This window comes from Oryza glaberrima, chromosome 7 (genome assembly GCF_000147395.1).
Source record: "Oryza glaberrima chromosome 7, OglaRS2, whole genome shotgun sequence".
NCBI lineage: Eukaryota > Viridiplantae > Streptophyta > Magnoliopsida > Poales > Poaceae > Oryza > Oryza glaberrima.
In genome coordinates this window covers 18768224-18788190 of record NC_068332.1, presented here as the reverse complement: position 1 = coordinate 18788190, position 19967 = coordinate 18768224, and the positions used below count along the sequence as shown (strand labels likewise).

The 19967-nt window shown below is 45.0% G+C and overlaps 3 protein-coding genes across 6 annotated transcripts; 1 reads left to right on the top strand and 2 right to left on the bottom strand.

Annotated features, from left to right (window-relative positions):
* Positions 1-874: 874 nt before the first annotated feature.
* Positions 875-3548, bottom strand: LOC127778498 (F-box protein At5g07610-like). 3 transcript variants are annotated; one of them, XR_008018517.1, is made up of 3 exons: positions 3288-3548; positions 1733-3095; positions 875-1616 (listed from the first exon to the last, which is right to left on the bottom strand). XR_008018517.1 is itself a non-coding variant. In XM_052305112.1 (2 exons), exon 2 carries the CDS (start codon positions 3061-3063, stop codon positions 1930-1932), a length of 1134 nt encoding a protein of 377 aa, XP_052161072.1. In that variant the 5' UTR covers positions 3064-3095; positions 3288-3548; the 3' UTR covers positions 876-1929. The 3 variants fall into 3 exon arrangements, 1 of the variants encoding a protein (XP_052161072.1); XR_008018516.1 differs by having other exon boundaries at positions 876-1619; XM_052305112.1 differs by having other exon boundaries at positions 876-3095.
* Positions 3549-9134: 5586 nt separating this feature from the next.
* LOC127780280 (uncharacterized) lies at positions 9135-13466 on the top strand. Its single transcript, XM_052307199.1, has 5 exons — positions 9135-9163; positions 9253-9302; positions 9518-9603; positions 10918-11135; positions 11214-13466. Exons 1-5 carry the CDS (start codon positions 9135-9137, stop codon positions 12199-12201), a joined length of 1371 nt encoding a protein of 456 aa, XP_052163159.1. The 3' UTR covers positions 12202-13466.
* Positions 13467-17701: 4235 nt separating this feature from the next.
* On the bottom strand, positions 17702-19630 carry LOC127778782 (F-box protein At5g49610-like). 2 transcript variants are annotated; one of them, XM_052305403.1, is made up of 2 exons: positions 19430-19630; positions 17702-19339 (listed from the first exon to the last, which is right to left on the bottom strand). In XM_052305403.1, exon 2 carries the CDS (start codon positions 19210-19212, stop codon positions 18079-18081), a length of 1134 nt encoding a protein of 377 aa, XP_052161363.1. In that variant the 5' UTR covers positions 19213-19339; positions 19430-19630; the 3' UTR covers positions 17702-18078. The 2 variants fall into 2 exon arrangements, with proteins under 2 accessions (XP_052161363.1, XP_052161364.1); XM_052305404.1 differs by having other exon boundaries at positions 17702-19242.
* Between the last annotated feature and the right edge of the window lie 337 nt (positions 19631-19967).

The window sequence follows — 19967 nt, the reverse complement described above, 5'->3', positions numbered from 1 at the left end:
TGTTCTTTCTTTCTGAAGCCTAATTGTTGTGCTAAATATTGACTCAAAGATTGGCAGCAATGAAAGATTCTATGTTACTGCAGAACTAGGTAGTACCACATGATATACATCTGTACCACATGGTGTGCACTGAATACTAACAGTATTTACTATGACCATGTCGTCGAATGTTCCTGGACGCAATTAAGTTTTCTGTTGTTCCTAGCATGACGTTACATGCGTCCTGGTTATCTGCAAACAGTTAGAGCTGGCATCAGCCATCATCAAGTGCTCAACGCCGCCGGTGTCCTCCTTCGATGAGCCTCAGCCTCATCTGCAGATCATCGTGACGAGTATTGCAGATAAACATCACGGTGTGCAAGTGCAAATGCAATGAATTGCAGGTTTTGCAACTGCATTTTTGTCGTTGGAACGATAGAAATTTGAAGGAGGAGCAACCAGCCAACCATCTGAACCCCTAAGTGTGAATGCCGGCGAGCACTGCGAACTGGGAAGGATGCAGATGATGGTGTCGCATTATTAGGTTAATTGTCCGATGACGTGTTCTATTGGCCCCACCACACCACACTAGCTGATCTTTGACCTTACCATGACATGTATAATGTGTTGAAACTTGAAAGGCTTCAAAACATCGCTGTTGCTGGGAGTTTTATTTTCAAAAGAGAACATCGTTATCTTATTTTCTACTGCAAGGGATCAAAGTCATAATAGTTTGGACATTGACAGCAAACGGGAAGTTTGGAGAAAATATCATACTAAATTCAATTACAGAGAACAATTTATTTGCGACTACTCTACAACACAGAAATAGTTTGGGAAAACGGTGACAACTGAAAACTAATGCTAGATTTGCATAGCTTTCTTTGCAGGGGATGCCCAAATATGGTTTAATACGCCCTTTCATGTGGCCAAAAGAAAATATCCAATTATCCATTGCTCTTTCTCGCAGCGGGTCTGAAAGGAAGTGGAGAATCGGATGTAACTACCAGGTCTCAACTCTCAACACCACAATAATTATTGGGAGGCTTGGTCACTTTGACAGTAATTTAGAACAGAGATAATTGAAGAGAATTAGAACAAAATTTATGCCATTGTTGATTTAAACATGTTGTAACTTAGAGGAATTCAAAGTGGAAGTAATTTAGAATGGAGACAATTGAAGTGATTGATACTTGTTGGAACTTAAGAAGAACATAATACTAGTTTTTATCATGGTTTGCAGCAGGTAATTGGGAAATTTCAGAAGGGTGATCATAAAAGGAAGACAGTGCAGAATAGTTTAACTATTTTATCACTTTTTGGTTACCCATCTTTGTTATCTTTCATTTCTAGAATGTTCTGCAGTTTCTTGTTGGTGCACCATTGTACGTGCTCTTGTTTGCACTCTCTTCTTCTCCAGCAAGTAAGGGCAGGGGAAGCAATGCCCAAATTAATGAGCATTATAGATGACCAAACAAAAACGAGTGGAAATGATCCAGGAGACAATAAGCTGCATGGGCACATTGCCGCAACACAGACAAGTAGTTCAGAAAGAACAAAAGGGGAAAAGAAGGCAGAAATAAAAGAAGTACATATGATCCAACTTCCAAAGCATTTGTCATTGTTCCATAAGCTGACTGCTGGTACAATCAAAAGGTATGTCTTGTTAACACAGGACATAAATTTTAACTAGAATAGGGCATAGGGTAAACACCAGTGAAAAACAAGACATAACCTTCAGAACAGGACATACCTTCCGAAAGGCCAAGTTACGTGCCATCTATGATTTCACAACATTCTTCAAAACAACACAAATGAGCCATCACACAAGTACGATAAAACAGAAATTCATAATTCATATTAGAGATTGGCTGCTGACCCTAAGCCTGATTCTCATTACGGTACAAAGATGGTTTTGCAATAACATAAGTGGAGCCGCACCTCTGCATGTTAGCACCACCCATCAGGTAATGACTCAGAGAACATTGGAACATATGGTAGGTATGGCAGGCATGACTCATGTCCGAGTTTGCGTATGACACGGACTTCCTTGCGATCCATTTCATACGCCATCAAAGTATTGTGCCATCCATAAACAAAGAAGATCAAATTGCATTCTGGATGAACTGCAATTACTTGGTAGTCAAAATCTAATTGGTATTTCTTTCGTCCAAACAGATCAATTGAGCTAACGGTGTGCTTTAAGATCCAATTATCTGTATCATAGTCTTCAAGAAACCAAATTGACAGTTCGAGGATATCATTTGGATCAACATTGAAAGCACACAAGCGACCCTGAGTTTGATGAATTATCCCAATATCACCATCAGGATCCGGCATAGGAATCTTCCTCCATTTCTTCCCCTCCATGTCAACAGCCACAATCTCATCAGCAGGCGTGACAGAGTGCAGAAAACCATTGAGCAAAACACTTCTTCGATTGACCGAAAGGCTAATCACAACTTCATCATTCCATCCATTTTCATGGAGAGTCCATAACCCAGTTTCAGACGAATAGATCTCCACCCCTGTGACCAGTGTGACGTATGAATCCTCATCCTCTTCCACATACTCAAGCACATGGAAATGCGACGAGATGGCTGGATCGAAACACAAGCAGGCGGTGTGGTTCTCTTCGATAGCCCAGTTGGCGTCCGGCAACATCACCCATTCCTTGGTGGCAGGATTGCACACGGCATAGTGGAACTGAAAAGTGCCACGAGACACGTAGCAGCGGCAGAGGAGGAGGCCATTGCAGCAATCCAAGAGGTCGACGTCGTGGCACTGGGGCAGGAAGGAGAAGGTCGGGCTGACGAGAGGCATGCCTTTCCCGGTGACGTTGGTGAAATGGCGCGCCGTGTACGGGCAGCGCTCGTGGTTCATGCTCTCGTAGAAGAAGCCCGACAGCGTCTGCGGCAGCTTCTTGCGGTGCTCGTTGTCGGCGATGAGTCTGAGCCAGGACTTGCTCACGCACTTGAACTGGCACACGGAGCGGACGGGGAGGCGGCGGAGGACCTCGACGATGAGCTCGTCGGTGAGACTGGCCGCCGGGTTGCGCCGCTTGTTGGGAAGGTTCTCCTCCATCGGGGGTGGGTGGAGGAGAGGAAGTCGTCAGCCTGCAACCGCGTGAAGAGGGATTCACCGCGGCAAGAGCAGATCGAGCAGGTGAGCAGATGGGGATTAAATCGAGCAAAACATCGAAATGGCGAAGAAAGAAAAATCTGGTAACAAATCGGCATCATTGGGTTTGTTAATCCACCTACGAAACGAACTAATCTGAGGACTAAATGTGTAGATCAGGAACCTACCGATCAAGGCAGGGAAGCGATGCCGCCGCGCGCGTGACTTGCCGCTCGGCCTCGGCTGACCCGTGGAGCTCGTCGGACGGGACACCAGGACGGCAAACCTAGCGCCCTCGCCGGTTAAGGCCAACCATTGCGCCGGCTATCCTGCTGCGATGTGCGCCGGTCACGGAGAAGAAGAGATAGAAGCGGCGGCGGCGGCGAAGGCGACGAAACCCCTAGATGCCCCCAATTCAGTGTCTGCCGGGATATTGGTTCCAAATTGGAAAATAAGGGTCCGTTTAGTTCACGGCGATACATGCATGGAGTATTAAGGCCCCGTTTAGTTCGCGAAATAAAAATTTTTGGGTATCACATCGGACGTTTGACCGGATGTCAGAAGGGTTTTTCGGATACGAATGAAAAAACTAATTTCATAACTCGCCTGAAAACCGCGAGACGAATCTTTTGAGCCTAATTAATCCGTCATTAGCACATGTAGGTTACTATAGCACTTATGGCTAATCATGGACTAATTAGGCTCAAAAGATTCATCTCGCAAATTCCCCCTTAACTGTGCAATTAGTTTTTGTTTTTATCGATATTTAATACTTCATGCATGTGTCCAAAGATTCGATGTAATGTTTTTGGGAAAAAAAATTTGAAACTAAACAGGCCCTAAATGTAGAAAAAAACCAATTATACATATTGCGTGTAAATTATGAGATAAATCTTTTAAATATAATTACTAGATCTTTTAAGTCTAATTACGCCATAATTTGACAATGTTGTGCTACATTAAATATTTGCTAATGACGGATTAATTAGACTTAATAAATTCGTCTCGCAGTTTCCAAGCGGAATTTGTAATTTATTTTGTTAGTAGACTACGTCTAATATTTCAAATGTGTGTCTGTATATCCAATATGACACGCCAAAAATTTTTCTTCGGAAACTGAACAGGGCCTAAGTTCATTTGATTCCCTTAGCTACCGGCCAAATCTGATTCGTATCCCTAAACCACAACACCTGATATCTCGACCCTTTAAGCCATTACTATCTTGGACTGTGCACTCCACGTCTTCAAAATACATTTCCTGAAAATACTTTTTGTTGCATTGCGTACAATGTTTTTTAAGGCCATGTTTAGATCCCCTGGCAAGTTTTTTCACCCTGTCACATCGAATGTTTGGACACATGCATAAAGTATTAAATATAGAAAAAAACTAATTATATAGATTGCGTGTAAATTGCGAGACGGAACTTTTAAGCCTAAATGCTCCATGATTTGTCAATGTGATGCTACAGTAAATATTCGCTAATTACGGATTAATTAGGCTTAATAAATTCGTCTCCAGTTTACAGACGGATCATGTAATTTGTTTTGTTACTTCAAATGTGTGTCCGTATATCCAATGTGACACGGCAAAATATTTTCACCCCTGGATCTAAACACCCCCTAAGCTACTCACCTCCATTAAAAAAATAATATAGTAATATAGTATCCGAGAAGGTAAATCAGTAAATGTTTAGATCAGGAAACCTACACATCAAGGCTGCTCGCTGGGAGACACGAACCTTTGCCGCTTGCTGCAATGCTGAGCCGCTTGGCCTCGGGAGCGCCCCGTGCTCTAGCCGTCGTACAGGTCGGAAACCCTAGCGACCTCGCCGGTAAAGCCCCTCCATTGCGCCGGCTGCTATGCCCGCCGGTCACCGAGAAGGCGAGAGGCCGAGGGCTGAGAAGAGCTTTCGCGTGGCGAGGCAGCGGCGGTGTGGTATTGCGGTTGCATTCACGTGGCGTTGCGTAGGAATATCTTTCTGAGACTTTCTGAACGTGTGCAAAAGAAACAACACGGCCCGTTTGGTTGGGGTAGTTTTTAGGTGGTGTTTGGATCATGGACTTAATTTAGGGAGGAGAGAGGATGACACGTGGGCCTCACTGATTTTATTTATTTATTCTTGAGACTTACATGTGGGTGTTAACGACGAAATTTGGTAAAACATGCATCGGATTTGGAGTTAAGGCCGATGCGGATTTGGGAGGAAATCGATAATGGAAACAGGGTATGAATCGGCTTCGGAACCGCATCGGCTACAGTGTGCATTGGCAGTTACCGAATCGGACAAGGCAAGCCGATGTAGCCGATTCCGGCAAGGTGATAATGGAATCATTGTCGGATTGAGTTGACGTGCTTCATGATGATTGCCACGTACGGATAGAGTCCGAAGAAGACAGTTGTATCTATTAATTAGGAATAGTTTGTTAGTTTCCTTTTTATCCTTAGGAAAGTGTGTTTAGTGTCCGATTATGACTTTATGTTTTCCTTTTATCTTTAGGAAAGTTTCTTTCTTGTCCTACAAGGACTAGTATCTACCCATGGGTATAAATATGTACACCCGGGGTCATTGTAATCTATCGCTACGATCAATACAATTTGGCGCATCGCCACCCTTTTTACTTCTACTTTTGTTTTTACGTTCTGGCGGAACTTGGCACCCGACGCGGGTTTGTATCGTCTTCGATCTCCGGCGAAGGAATAAGTCCAATGTTCTACCGGTCCAAGCAATTGTATCGTCTATGTCGGTGTCGTTCAAGGCTGCATCAGTACATTCGACCTCTTGGATTACTTTGGTTTGGATGATATATTTGCCTACCTACTTATCATATGTCTTTGTTAATCTAGTCTTAGCATATCAATTTAGCTCTATCAGCTGCTTCTCATTTTAGGGTTTCTGCCGGTATCGGCTAAATCGCGTTGCTAGATTAGATTAGCTTAGACATCTACCACCCTGAAAACTCAGTCAATGGCTTGATTGTCTAGATATTATGTTTCTTTTCATACTTAGTGCTGCATCAGTTAAGTTTGATCTACTAAGTCGTGCTTAGAACCATAATCTCTAGCCTGCTTCTTGATTGCCAATAAGGGTTTCATCGGGGTTTCAGCCGATGAGTTATCTGGACGTTGCATCGGCTCATAAGGATTGCATATAAGTTGGATTTAGCTGATAACAACAAAGGTTTTACTGTTTAATCTAATATTGTGGATTTCATGGCATCGGATCTCCAGCCGATGTATGCTTTAACCTTCGGATCAATACTTGTTCTACTATATCATATTGTTAGCCGATTGGTTTTCTACTGGATTATATTGCTATATTATATTATCATCAGCCGATTGTCTTTATATCATTATCTACATTGGACATATAGCCGATTGCTTAAACCCTATCACTATCGGCTGGTATCGGCATCGCCTATTATCGGTTATCGGCTGGAACTACTCCATCGGCTTGGCAGCCGATCGGCTGTTTTATCTGCTGTTTACATATCTTGTCAGTTGCAGGATCAAATTGACTGGCACGCTCGTATCTCATCAATCTTTGGACCTACACTGGAGTTAAGCAGATCTCCTAGGCCGGTGTGTTCAATTTTTTTGGTCGAACAGTGGGTCTCGTCCATTATTTTTACTCCATTAGTTTAATTTTTACTGGATTGGAATGATATGTAAGTGCAAAGTGCCACGTAGGTTGAAAACACCCTTAAAACTACATATGTAAACTGATCTGGTTTTAATGGTTGGGAAGCCATGTACTGCCTCCGTTTTTTAATAGATGACGTCGTTGATTTTTTCTCACATGTTTGACCATTCGTTTTATTCAAAAATTTTATGCAAATGTATGAGATATAAATCACACTTAAAGTGCTATGAGTGATAAAACAACTCATAACAAAAATTATAATTACGTAAATTTTTTGAATAAGACGAATAGTCAAACATGTGAGAAAAAGTCAACGGTGTTATCTATTAAAAAACGGAGAGAGTACCTATTTTGCGGTGAAGAATGTGAATCACACTCGACTTCCTTTTCCTTTAATTAACAACTATCCCATCTAGCCATCTTTTCCAGCCCAACGGAAAAATCTTTTCGGGCTGGTAATTCCCCCTTTTGGGCCTAAAACTAGCCTTATAGGCACGCCTGCATGTGCCATTATCATCTATCAGAGCGCCTCAGAGCAAGGAGGCGCAGAGCAAAATCAAGAGAAATAGCATAGGAAGAAGAAAACAGAGAGCAACTGGGCAGGTCGGTTCACAGAGCGAAGGGCGGCCGGTGGCATCGCTTATAAGGTAGTGTTTGGTTGCAAGGATGGGATGGAATGGGATGGGTGTTTGATTGAGAGGTGAGTGAGATGGGATGGTCCCAGGAGAGGAATATGGTGGCATCGCTTCTAAGGTAGTGTTTGGTTGCAAGGATGGGATGGGATGGGTGTTTGGTTGAGAGGTGAGTGGGATGGGATGGTCCCAGGAGAGGAATATTCCTCTCAGATCCGGGACGAAACGGTCCGCCAAAATCGGCTGGACCAATCCATCCCACTTCGACGGAGAGAACAGCGTCAGCTCCCGCAGCCTCCCGCTCGGCTCCGCCACGGCCGCTCGTCCCTCATCCGCCTGCTCCCTCCCCCAGCGCCGCTCCGTCCTCCTCCGTGCGACCGCCGCCGCTCATCCGCGACCGCCGCCACTCGTCTGCGACCGCCGCCGCCTCGTCCGTGTCCGACCTTCGCCTCCGCGACCGGCCGCCGCCTTGTCCGCGACCGACAGCTGCCGCTCGTCAGCGCCTCACCTCGCCTCCGGGACCAGCCGCCACTCGCCCGCGCCTCGCCTCGCCTTGCCTCGCCTCCGGGACCGGTCGCCGCTTGTCCGCGACCGCCGCCTGTCCCTCCTCCGCTTGCTCCCAACCCCGGCGCTGCTCCGTCCTCCTCCGCCTGCTCCCTCCACCTCCGCGACCGCCCCTGCCACTTCCGCGACCGCCGCCACCTCGTCCGCGTCCGACCTCCGCCTCCATGACCGCCGCCGCCTCGTCCGTGTCCGACCTCCGCCTCCGCGACCAACCACCACCTCGTCCGCGACCAACCGCCGCCGCTCGTCCGCGCCCGCCGCCACCTTCGCGACCGTCGCCGCTCGTTCGCGACCCGCCTCCGCCTCTCCTCCGCTTGCGCCAACGAGCTCCTCTAGTCGCGCCGACGAGCTCCTCCGTCCCCAATCTCACCAGCAGCCTGGAAGCTAGCCGATGGGAGCAGACGGCCCTAACGTCCGTGAAAAATTGTCCATCCCATCCCACCTCAATCCCTTCTACCAAACAAAAAACTATAACCATCCCAAACCACAAACCAAACACACAACTGGAACCATCCCATCCCAAAAAACTGGGATGGGTCTAACCCATCCCACTTGATCCCCAAACCAAACACACCCTAAGAGTATATTTTTAATATGAGCCTGGCCCATCTAAGCACCAACAAGATATATCGACCCCTTCAAGTATCAGTAGGATCTTATTCGTACTCCTATGCCACAAAACCAGATATATCGACCCCTAACTATTAAAAGCATCAAAATGACTCCCTCGTCTATTTTGAGGGAGGTTTTTGTTGACAGGGGCGTCTACGTCGCAACCTAGTCATCAGAATAATTGAAAATAGACATAGGGCCTACATGTAATTGGTAAGGAAAAAAACTGTGGGGCGCACATGTGAGTGCCCACCCTCCCCCTCCCCCCTCCCCACAGATGAGCGCAACAAAAGAACCCCGAAGGCCATCCAAGAACTCGTTGTGGCGGTGCTTGGTGGGATGTGGCGGGGAGGATGTCTCGACGGCGTGGTCGCGGTCGGTGCCATCTTCTCCATGTCCATGAAGGTCGACAAGTGGTCATCCTTGGAGTCAATCTTGTAACTCTCCGTCATCCGTGCCATCCCCCCGAAGGTCACCTTAGATATAGCGTGGCGGTGGTGTGGCGACGACGACGTGGATCCTCCTACCCCGCGCGGGGACGACAGCGCCACGGGTGGCTGTGTGGATCCCGACACTGTTGCGAGTGATGGGAAGGAGTGGGCAGGGGAGGTTGAGGTTGGGGATTCACCTCTGGGAGGGCTGCAGCAAGGCATCGCGCATTGCTGCTGTAGTGTGACTATGTGTGGGTGTGTCTATGGTTGAAGGAGTGATGGGTGGGGTGGCCACGTGAGCAGGAGCACTACAGGGGTGGCCGGTGAGCCCCTTAGAGCTCGAGCACTACTGCCCATCTATGCGACGGAGGCACCGAGCCTGAGGACAACGAGCCATCTCCTCGTCGGTGGCCTATGCACCACAGCCCTCACCTCTACCTCCACGCATCACCCGGGAGCTTGCCACCCCACCAATCGAATCTCGTCGGCTTGCTACCATTGTATCTCCTTGCATCACTTAGATCAATGCTATCGATAGGGGACTCTAGTGGCATGGGCGGTGGCCTTGTGGTTAGTCGAGCTCGAGACGTCATCCCTAGAAAGGGAGGCATGCTCGCCCTCTGCGTGAGCCATCGCATCGTATTACCGCCACCATGTCCTCTGTGCCTCTTAACCAAACTAGAGTCGACGCTCCCATCTCACTCACTGCGGTGGCTAGCTTCACTCGGGTTACCATCGTCAAGAGCATCGTGGATGTCTCCCATTGCCTCTTCTCCTCTACGTGCTGGCTAGCCCCGCCTCCTGCTGCGATGTCCCCAAGCGAAGGCCGCCATAGAGAGAGTACTTGACATATGGGTCTCATGAGGGTTCTATTGGTAAATCCCATTGACACATTGGTCCTATTGGGTTTTTATTTTTTATGTTTTCCTCTATTGCCCCGTAAACGTCACGTCTGATGAAAATTGGGTCAACCATCCCACATGCCCACATAGGCACCACGTCAGCGAAAACCACCCTCAAAACAGCTAAGGGAGTTATTTTGGATGGTTTTAATCGATGTAGGGGTCAATATTTCTGGTTTTGCGATTGGAGGCTATGAATCATATCCGACTTTTATTTGAGGATGTCAAAATAGACTTTTTTCATAAATTTTTGTTATGGTAATTTGCACCTAAAACCGTCCATCCAAGATGGGCCTAGTTGTAGTCTATAGATCCCACCCTATTTTGGGGGCTGCTAGCTAGCGCGTACGCGCCAGCGGCGTGCACTTAACTATTCTATTAGTTAACACTTAACACTAATGACGGGTAATTAGGGAAGATTCTCAAGATTTTTTTTCTCGGGAGATTTTTTTACTAACACATTGAAAATTTTTAAGTCAGATGTGAAAACTTTCGATTTAAGATTTAAATTTAAAGTTAAATTTTGAAAACTTCCAACTCGGACTTGAAAATTTTCAACTCGAGATTTGAAAACTTTCAACTCGAGATTCAAAAACTTTCAAATCCAGATTTGAAAAATTTGAAAACTTTCAACTTGAGATTTGAAAATTTTCAACTCGAGATTTGAAAACTTTCAACTTAAGATTCGAAAACTTTCAAGTCTAGATTTAAAATATTTGAAAACTTTCAACTTGAGATTTGAAAATTTTCAACTCGAGATTTAAAAATTTTCAACTCGAGATTTGAAAACTTTAAAGTTAAGATTTTAAAATTACTAGTAAACTAACAAAAATAGAGAACTAATCTAAACTAATTACGATTTTTTTTCTCCTATCCGCACGGCAGGAACAAGGAACAGCGAAAAAAAAGAAACGGCTGTGTTAAAAAAAACAGAAAAAAGATAGAAGAAGCGTGCGTGCGTGGGCCTGATGAGCCGGAAGTACGTGCTGATAACGCGCGCGCGAATTAGCTTTTCACGTTGAGAAAATGTCAGTAGGAAAGATACTCCTACTCAACGCCCCGCGTATTTAACCGCATCGCCGTCGCTTCGAGGCTTCGAGCTCTTCTCAGCTCTCGCCTTCTCGGTAACCGGCCGGCGCAATGGAGGCGCTTTACCGGCGAGGGCGAGGGCGCTAGGTTGCCGACCTGTACAACGGTCTCCACGGCGAGAGCACGGGGCGCTTCCGAGGCCAAGCGGCGCAGCAAGCGGCAAAGGTTCGTGTCTCCCAGCGAGCAGCCTTGATGTGTAGGTTTCCTGATCTAAACATTTACTGATTTACCTTCTCGGATTAGTTCGTCTAGTGCACGGATTGATGACCCATGGCGTCGATCCGTTGTCAGATATTTATCTCTTTGCCGTTTTGATTGTTTTGTTCGAGCAATCCCCATCTGCTCACTGTTCACCTGCTCGATCTGCTCGCGGATTCACGGACTGCAGGCTGAAGGCCTCTCCGGCCGGCAGTGCAAAGAGATCATCCCCTTGGACTCCTGCAATGGCCTCCTCCTCTGCCGCTGCTTGCAGTTTGATGGTGTTAGCAAGTTCCACTATGCCGTGTGCAATCCCGCGACCGAGGAATGGGTGATGTTGCCGGACGCCAATTGGGCTGATGGCGAGAACCGCATTGCCTGCTTGTGCTTTGATCCAGCCATCTCCTCGCATTTCCATGTGGTCGAGTATGTGGAGGATGAAGCTGAACGCGTCACAGGGGTGGAGATCTATTCGTCTAAAACTGGGCTATGGAGTCTCCATGGAAATGGATGGAATGGTGTAGTTCTTGTCAGCCTTTCGGTCAATCGAAGAAGTGTTTTCCTCAATGGTTTTCTGCACTCTGTCACGCCTGCTGATGAGATTGTGGCGGTTGACATGGAGGGGAAGAAATGGAGGAAAATTCCTGTGCCAGACCGTGATAATGACATTGGCATAATTCATCAAACTCAGGGTTGCCTGTGTGCTTTTAATGTCGATCTGCTCGATATCTTCAAACTGTCAATTTGGTTTCTTGAAGACTATGATACAAATAATTGGATCTTAAAGCACACCGTTAGCTCCTTGGACCTGTTTGAAGGGAAGAATTATCGACTTGATTTTGAGTACCAAGTAATTGCAGTTCATCCAGAATGCAATTTGATCTTCTTTGTTTATGGATTGGACAATACTTTGATGGCATATGAAATGGATCGCAAGGAAGTGCGTGTTATACGCAATCTCGGACATGACTACTGCTGGCCATATCTGCCATATGTTCCACTATTCTCTGAGTTGTTAACTGATGGGCGCTAATGGCCAACTTGCAGAGGTGCGGCTCCACTTCTGTTGTTGCAAAAACAACTTTTCTCCCTTAGGAGAATCAGGCTTAGAGTGGGCCAGCCAGTCTCTAATAAGAATTATGAAGTTCTGTTTTATTGTATTTGATTAATCCTCTTCAAGTTATTTTGAAGAACTCTCTTAAATCGTAGATGGTAAGCGAATTGTGTAAGTTCTGTTGTTCTGAAGGTTATGCCTTGTTTTTATTCCACTGATGTAACCCTATGCTAGTTCCCTTCAAAAACCCTATGCTAGTTAAGCTTGATGTCATGTTGGAACATATGTACTGTCCTTTTTTCCCGCATTCTTTTTCTCTTTTTCTTCTTTTCTGAAGTACCTGTCTGTATTGGACCCTTGCAGCTTACTGTCTCCTAGATCATTTCTACTCTTTTCTGTGTGGTGATTTTTCTTAGAGGGAAGGCCACAGGGCCCAGCTTTTTATCGAAAGCAGAAGTCCTACATAGTTTTTACATAACACTGGGGTTACCAGTTTTCAGACATAAGCACAGGCTCTCAGGCAAAATAACAGAAAGGAGTGTGGTGAGTGGTGATTTTTAATGATCTTAATAATTGGAATATTGCTTTCCCTACCTTTTCTAGTTTGAGAGAGAGAGAGAGAGAGAGTTTGTGTATGTTCAAACAAGAGCACGTACAAGGGTACATCGAGGATAGCATAGATTGGTAAACTAACAAGTTATACAATAGTTAGTTCAACTATGCATGCTGGCTTCCTCTCATGTTTACCCTTTTCAATTTTCCCAATTACCTGATACATACCGTGATAAAAATTATCAGAACTTCAACTATTATGTTCCTTCTCTAAGTTCGAATGTGTATAAGCCAGAAATTCAGAATGACATAAAGAAAGTTATATACTTCTTTCAATTATGTCCTTACTAAGTTATTACTGTCAAATCGCAAATGCATCTAAAAAAAGTTACTGCCACACGGCTAAGCTTCCTTAAAATCATTGTAATTTGACATTTCATTCTCCTGGCCGCCTAAAGAGCATAATTAACCATGTGAACATCCCCCTGCAATGAAACCATGCAAATTTAGCATTTACCTTCAGCAGCAGTTTTGGAAGCTATTTATGTGTTATAGTCCACAATTGTCGTGCAATTGAATTTTGTAGTGTGATCTAACCAAATATTCCATTTCCAAATTATTGTGTTTTCCATCCCTTGCACTACAAAAGATGGTGATAATGTTCTCCTTTAAAATACTCCCAGCAACAAGAATGCTTCAAAATCTTTCAGCAAGTGAAACAGATTATTCGTGAGATTATTGTCACGGTTATATATTTTATTATAAAGATATATTAAATATTTTTAGAAATGCACTTAGCAAACTCCATAAAAAAAACCTAGTATTGGACAAGACATAATCTAATAAAATGGTATATCACATCTAATACTATATTATTTTTTTAATGGAGGTGAGTAGCTTAGGGGGGTGTTTAGATCCAGGGGTGAAAATATTTTGCCGTGTCACATTGGATATACGGACACACATTTGAAGTAACAAAACAAATTACATGATCCGTCACTGGAGACGAATTTATTAAGCCTAATTAATCTGTAATTAGCAAATATTTACTGTAGCATCACATTGACAAATCATGGAGCATTTAGGCTTAAAAGTTCCGTCTCGCAATTTACACGCAATCTATATAATTAGTTTCTTTCTATATTTAATACTTTATGCATGTGTCCAAACATTCGATGTGACAGGGTGAAAAAACTTGCCAGGGGATCTAAACATGGCCTTAAAAAACATTGTACGCAATGCAACAAAAAGTATTTTCAGGAAATGTATTTTGAAGACGTGGAGTGCACAGTCCAAGATAGTAATGGCTTAAAGGGTCGAGATATCAGGTGTTGTGGTTTAGGGATACGAATCAGATTTGGCCAGTAGCTAAGGGAATCAAATGAACTTAGGCCCTGTTTAGTTTCCGAAGAAAATTTTTTGGCGTGTCATATTGGATATACAGACACACATTTGAAATATTAGACGTAGTCTACTAACAAAATAAATTACAAATTCCGCTTGTAAACTGCGAGACGAATTTATTAAGTCTAATTAATCCGTCATTAGCAAATATTTAATGTAGCACAACATTGTCAAATTATGGCGTAATTAGACTTAAAAGATTTATCTCATATTTACACGCAATCTATATAATTGGTTTTTTTCTACATTTAATACTCCATATATGTATAAATATTCGATGTGATGGCCGTGAACTAAACAGATCCTTATTTTTCAATTTGGAACCAATGTCCCAGCAGGCACTGAATTGGGGACATCTAGGGGTTTCGTCGCCTTCCCAGCAGACCCTTACTTTTCTGGGTGGTGATTTTTAATGATCTTAATAATTGGAATATTGCTTTCCTTACCTTTTCTAGTTTGAGAGAGAGAGAGAGAGAGTTTGTGTATGTTCAAACAAGAGCACGTAAAAGGGTACATCGTGGATAGCATAGATTGGTAAACCAAAAAGTTCTACAATAGTTCAACTATGCATGCTGGCTTCCTCTCATGTTTACCCTTATCAATTTTCCCAATTACCTGCTACAAACCGTGATAAAAATTATCAAAACTTCAACTATTATGTTCCTTCTCTAAGTTCGAATGTGTATAAACCAGAAATTCAGAATGACATAAAAAAAAGTTATATACTTTTCAATTATGTCCTTACTAAGTTATTAGTGTCAAATCGCAAATGCATCTAAAAAAAGTTACTGCCAAATGGCTAAGCTTCCTTAAAATCATTATAATTTGACATTTCATTCACCTGGCCGCCTAAAGGACATAATTAACCATGTGGACATCCCCTGCAATCAAATCATGCAAATTTAGCATTTACCTTCTGCAGCAGTTTTCCAAGCTATTTATGTGTTATAGTCCTCAATTGTCGTGCAATTGAATTTTGTAGTGTGATCTAACCAAATATTCCATTTCCAAATTATTATGTCTTCCATCCCTTGCACTAAAAAAGATGGTGGTAATGTTCTCCTTCAAAATACTCCCAGCAACAGAAATGCTTCGAAATCATTCAACAAGTGATACAGATTATTCGTGAGATTATTGTCATGGTTATATATTTGATTATAGAGATAAATTAAATACTTTTAGAAATGCACTAAGCAAATACTCTCTCCGTAAAAAAAACTAGTATTAGATGAGACATAACCTAATAAAATGATATGTCACATCTAATAGTAAATTGTTATTATTATTGGATGGAGGGCTTACAAAAACATTCTACACAATGCAACAAGAAGTATTTGGGTTCATTCAATCCATGCCAATGCAAATATGGTTATTAAAAGAATACTATTACAATTCGTCTATTCATAAGCGTGCCACTCAAATTTTACGAAACTAGAACTATGCCATCATCGTCACATTTTCCATCCATCTCCTTCTTTCCCCGTCTTCTTCCTTCGTTCTTCCCATCTTCTAGCGTTGCGATGGTGGCGATAGCAGCACGAGCGGTGGTGGCGCCGTGGGGCTCACGAGGCAGCGGCAGAGGCATAAGAACGGCTAGGAGCGCGGAGGTGCGTCCACCATTCAACCACCAATGGGGACCGCCATTCGACTGCCGATAGGGACCCGGCCACAGCGACCCAGCCGCGACGGAGGCGAAGGACTGGCCCGGAGTACAGAGGCTCGACCGCCATCCACACCGGTGGGGGCGGGCCTCACGCGGCGGTGGAGGACCGGCCCGAAGCGTGAAGGCACGATTGCCATCGAAGTAGAGGTTGTTGTCCCGGCCTCACTCGGCCAGCCATGGAGCTTGACCTCCCGCCGAAGCAACCGGCCCTACCGCGTGCTCCTCTTCTTGCTGCTCCCTCACCTCCTTGCCGCCATCGGCAGCGCTCCCTGCGGCTGCGTGGCTGCGGAGCTTGCTATGAGCGGGCGTGATGCGAACCCATCGGCCTGCTCCCTACAGCGGCGGTGAAGGCGTTCGCGGTGGCGGCGGGAGGAGGCCGGCTTGCCGCCACCGGCGACACGAAGGAGCGAGGTTGTCGTGCGTTTGAGGGGGGTGGAAAAGAAGGAAAAGCAGCAGCAGCAAGACAGAGCGCCGCCGCCGCCGTGCGTTCCTTACTACAGGATGTTCCTTGTGATTTAGGTCCACCATCAATAAACGTTTTTATCTCAACTCATATGAAATCACCTCTCACAAATTTTACTTTCATATCCACATAAGTCTAGTAGATAAATAAATATTTATAACAATATTACTCTTATATAATTAGATTTATCATTAATCACCAAAACCAAATTTTTAGTTCCTCCTTTTCTCTTAACAGAAGACGATAGGCCTCACCAAACCATGCCTTCACCTTGGCCCTCTTCAGCTTGCCATAGAAAAAAAAAATCTGCTCTTGAATACGACCAAATCAGCCTTAAAAAAAAAAAAGAGCCAAGCATTGCTGGTGTTATATATGCAGCAGAAAAAAGTTATTTACAACTTCACCAAGGTGAAAAAAAAAAGGGAAAAATAAAACAAACACTCTACTGTACAACCCCTTCAGATTGCTATCTCAAGATTCTCACGATATCTCTTGCACCATAGTAGATCCAAAGGTTGATCTCATCGACAATCTTGCTTGTGAGTTGGCCGGCTGTTAGAGCCTTCCGCTCTAGAGCCTCTACTCGGGCATGGCGAGCGGCGACATGGCGGTCCTATCCGGCCATTGCCACGCCGCCGCGACACTCCAACTCCAGTACGATTCGCTCCTCTCTGTTTTCTTCTTCCTCTGCTTATGTCTCTCGATTTGCTCTGCAACTACTAGTTCTGAGTCTGGGGCTCTGGTAGCTGATAACGGCGCATGCAGAGGCGTGTCTAGAATGTTACAGTATCCAAAACAAGCATTATACATTGAAATAAAATTCGAATTGTGATCAACTGTTCTTAGCAAGACGTACATTCGTCCCGGTTATCTGTAAAACAGTTAGCAGCTTGGCAAGTTGGCATCAGCCATCAAGGCCTCAATGCTGCCAATGCCCTCCCATGAGCCATTTTGCAGCTCGCATCACACTCTTGTGATTCGTATTGTTGCAAATAAACATCACGGTGCAATGAATTGCAAGTGCATTTTGGTGTTAAAAACGATAAGAAATTTCACGGCGCAGATAAACATTATGTTCTATTGTTCTGAACAGAATAATATATTGGAACTTAGAGGAGCAGAATAGTTGCAGTTTTGATCAACTTTGTCATGGTTGTAGCAGGTAATTTGCAACATTCAGAAGGGTAACCATCAGAGGATCATCAGCCTGGATAGTTGAACTATCATAGCAGCACTTTTTGGTTACCAAACTCTCTCTAACCACAAAGGGCTGGGGAAGTAATATTCCAATTAATGAGACAATTATAGATCACCATACAGAAAAGAAACGTGTAGAAATGATCTGCAAGGGTAAACATATAGAAGCACTAAAGAAAAGAATAAAAAAATAAAAAGAATGATGAAAACAGGAAGTACATATGTGGTGTGCTCCAACATTCAAAACATTAGTCACACTGTCACAGTACCCTAAACAGATTGTGCTGATACAGTCAAAAGACCTTTCAGTGTTAGCATAGGACATCAAAGCTTCACTATAATAGGGTAAACACCAGTAGAATAAAACAAGACAACCTTCAGAGTAACAGGACAAACCTTCCAAAAGACAATCTACATAGTACTAGTACTACCATCTGACTTCTTAATTCAAGTACAATAAAACAGACCTTGCTAAATCCTTGTACTAGAGAATGGCTTTCTGCCCACTCTAAGCTTGGTTCTCCTAGTGCAAAAGGATGTTTTCGCAGTAGTAAAAGTGGAGCCGACGCTCTGCATGTTAGCGCCCATCTGCAAATGACTCATAAAAGAGTGAAACATACGGTAGATATGGATCCGAGGAGTCATGTCCAAGATTGCGTATAACACGCACTTCCTTGCGATCCATTTCATATGCCATCAACGTTTTGTCCCATCCATAAACAAAGAATATCAAATTACATTCTGGATGAACCACAATTATTTGGTAGTCAAATCCAAACTGAGATTTCTTCCCTCCAAACAGCCTCAAGGAGCTAACAGTGTGCTTTAATATCCAATTATCTGTATCATAATCTTCAAGAATCCAAATTGACAGTCTGAAGATGTCATCTGGATCAACATTAAAAGCACATAGGCGACCCTGAGTTTGATGAATTATGCCAGTATCACCTTCAGGCTCCGGCATAGCAATGGTCCTCCATTTCTTCCCCTCCATGTCAACCACCACAATCTCAGCAGCACACGTAGCAGAATGCAGAAAACCATTAAGGAAAACACTTCTCGGATTGGCCCAATGCCTAACAACAACATCATCGCCCCATCCACTTTCATGCAGAGTCCACAACCCAGTTTCGGAAGAATAGATCTCAACCCCTGTGACATCTTCATATTCAGCCTCCACATACTCAAGAACATCGAAATGCGAGGAGATTGCTTGGTCGAAACACAGGCAGGCAATGCGGGTCTCGCCATTAGCCCAGTTGGCATCCGGCAACATCACCCATTCCTTGGTCGCAGGATTGCACACGACATAATGGAACACCCCAACCTCATCATCGCCGTTGTTAGGCCCGGGCTGGAAGCAGCGGCAGAGGAGGAGGCCATTGCAGCAGTCCAAGGGGACGACCGTGTCGCACTGGGGCAGGAAGGAGAATGATGGGAAGATGAGAGGCACCCCTTTCCCGGAGACGTTGGTGAAGTGGTGCGCCAAGCAAGGGCAGCGCTCGCCGTTGAGGCTTTCGTAGAAGAAGCCGGACAGCGTCTGCGGCAGCTTCTTGCGGTGCTCATGGTCGGCGATGAGGCTGCGCCAGGACCGGCAGACGCGCTTGAAGCGGCACACGGAGCGGACGGGGAAGCGGCGGAGGATCTCGACGATGAGGTCGTCGGTGAGGCTGGCCGCCGGGTTCCGCCGCCCCATGGGGAGATCCTCCATCTCGGGTGAAGCTGCGGAGAGGGTGTCAGCCTGCAATCCGCGAAGAGAAGGGGATTCGCCGGCAAGAGCAGAACATTGGGATTGGATTACTCGAACAGAAACATCGAAATGACAAAGAAGTAAAATCCTGACAACGAATCAACACCAACGGTTCATCAATCCATGCACTAGACGAACTAATTTGAGAAGTAGTAGATGTTTAGATTGGGGAACTTACCAATCAGGGCAGCTCACTGGGAGGCACGAAGCATTAATTGCCGCGTGGTGCGGCCGCTCGGTCACGGCAGCCCCCGTGCGCTCGCCACGGAGCACGTCGCACGCGCCGGCAACCTATAGCCCTCGCCGGCAAAGCCGCGCCGGCTACCTCGCCGGTCACCGAGAAGACGACCTAGAAGCGGCGGCGACGCATCCCCAAAGTGGCGATGTTGCACTTCAGTGTACACCCGTCACCCGTGGAATTTTTTTCATTTTTAAATTTTTTTCTTTTAATATTTACAGAAATAATTCATCGGCGCAAAAAGTTACAAAAATAGACCCTGCCGCCCTCCACTAGGACGGCAAGCTGACGTGGCAAACAGGGGAGGGACGGCTGATGACGGCAGACGGGAGAGGGAGGGCTTTTTGCACTTGCGCCCTCTGTTAGGGCGGCAAGGGCCCCATGCAAAAAAAGCCAGCCCGGGCCTTATACTTTTTGGCTGGTACTTTTTGTATTTGGGTCCCTTGCCGCCAAATGCTCTTTAGGGCTGCGAAAGTTG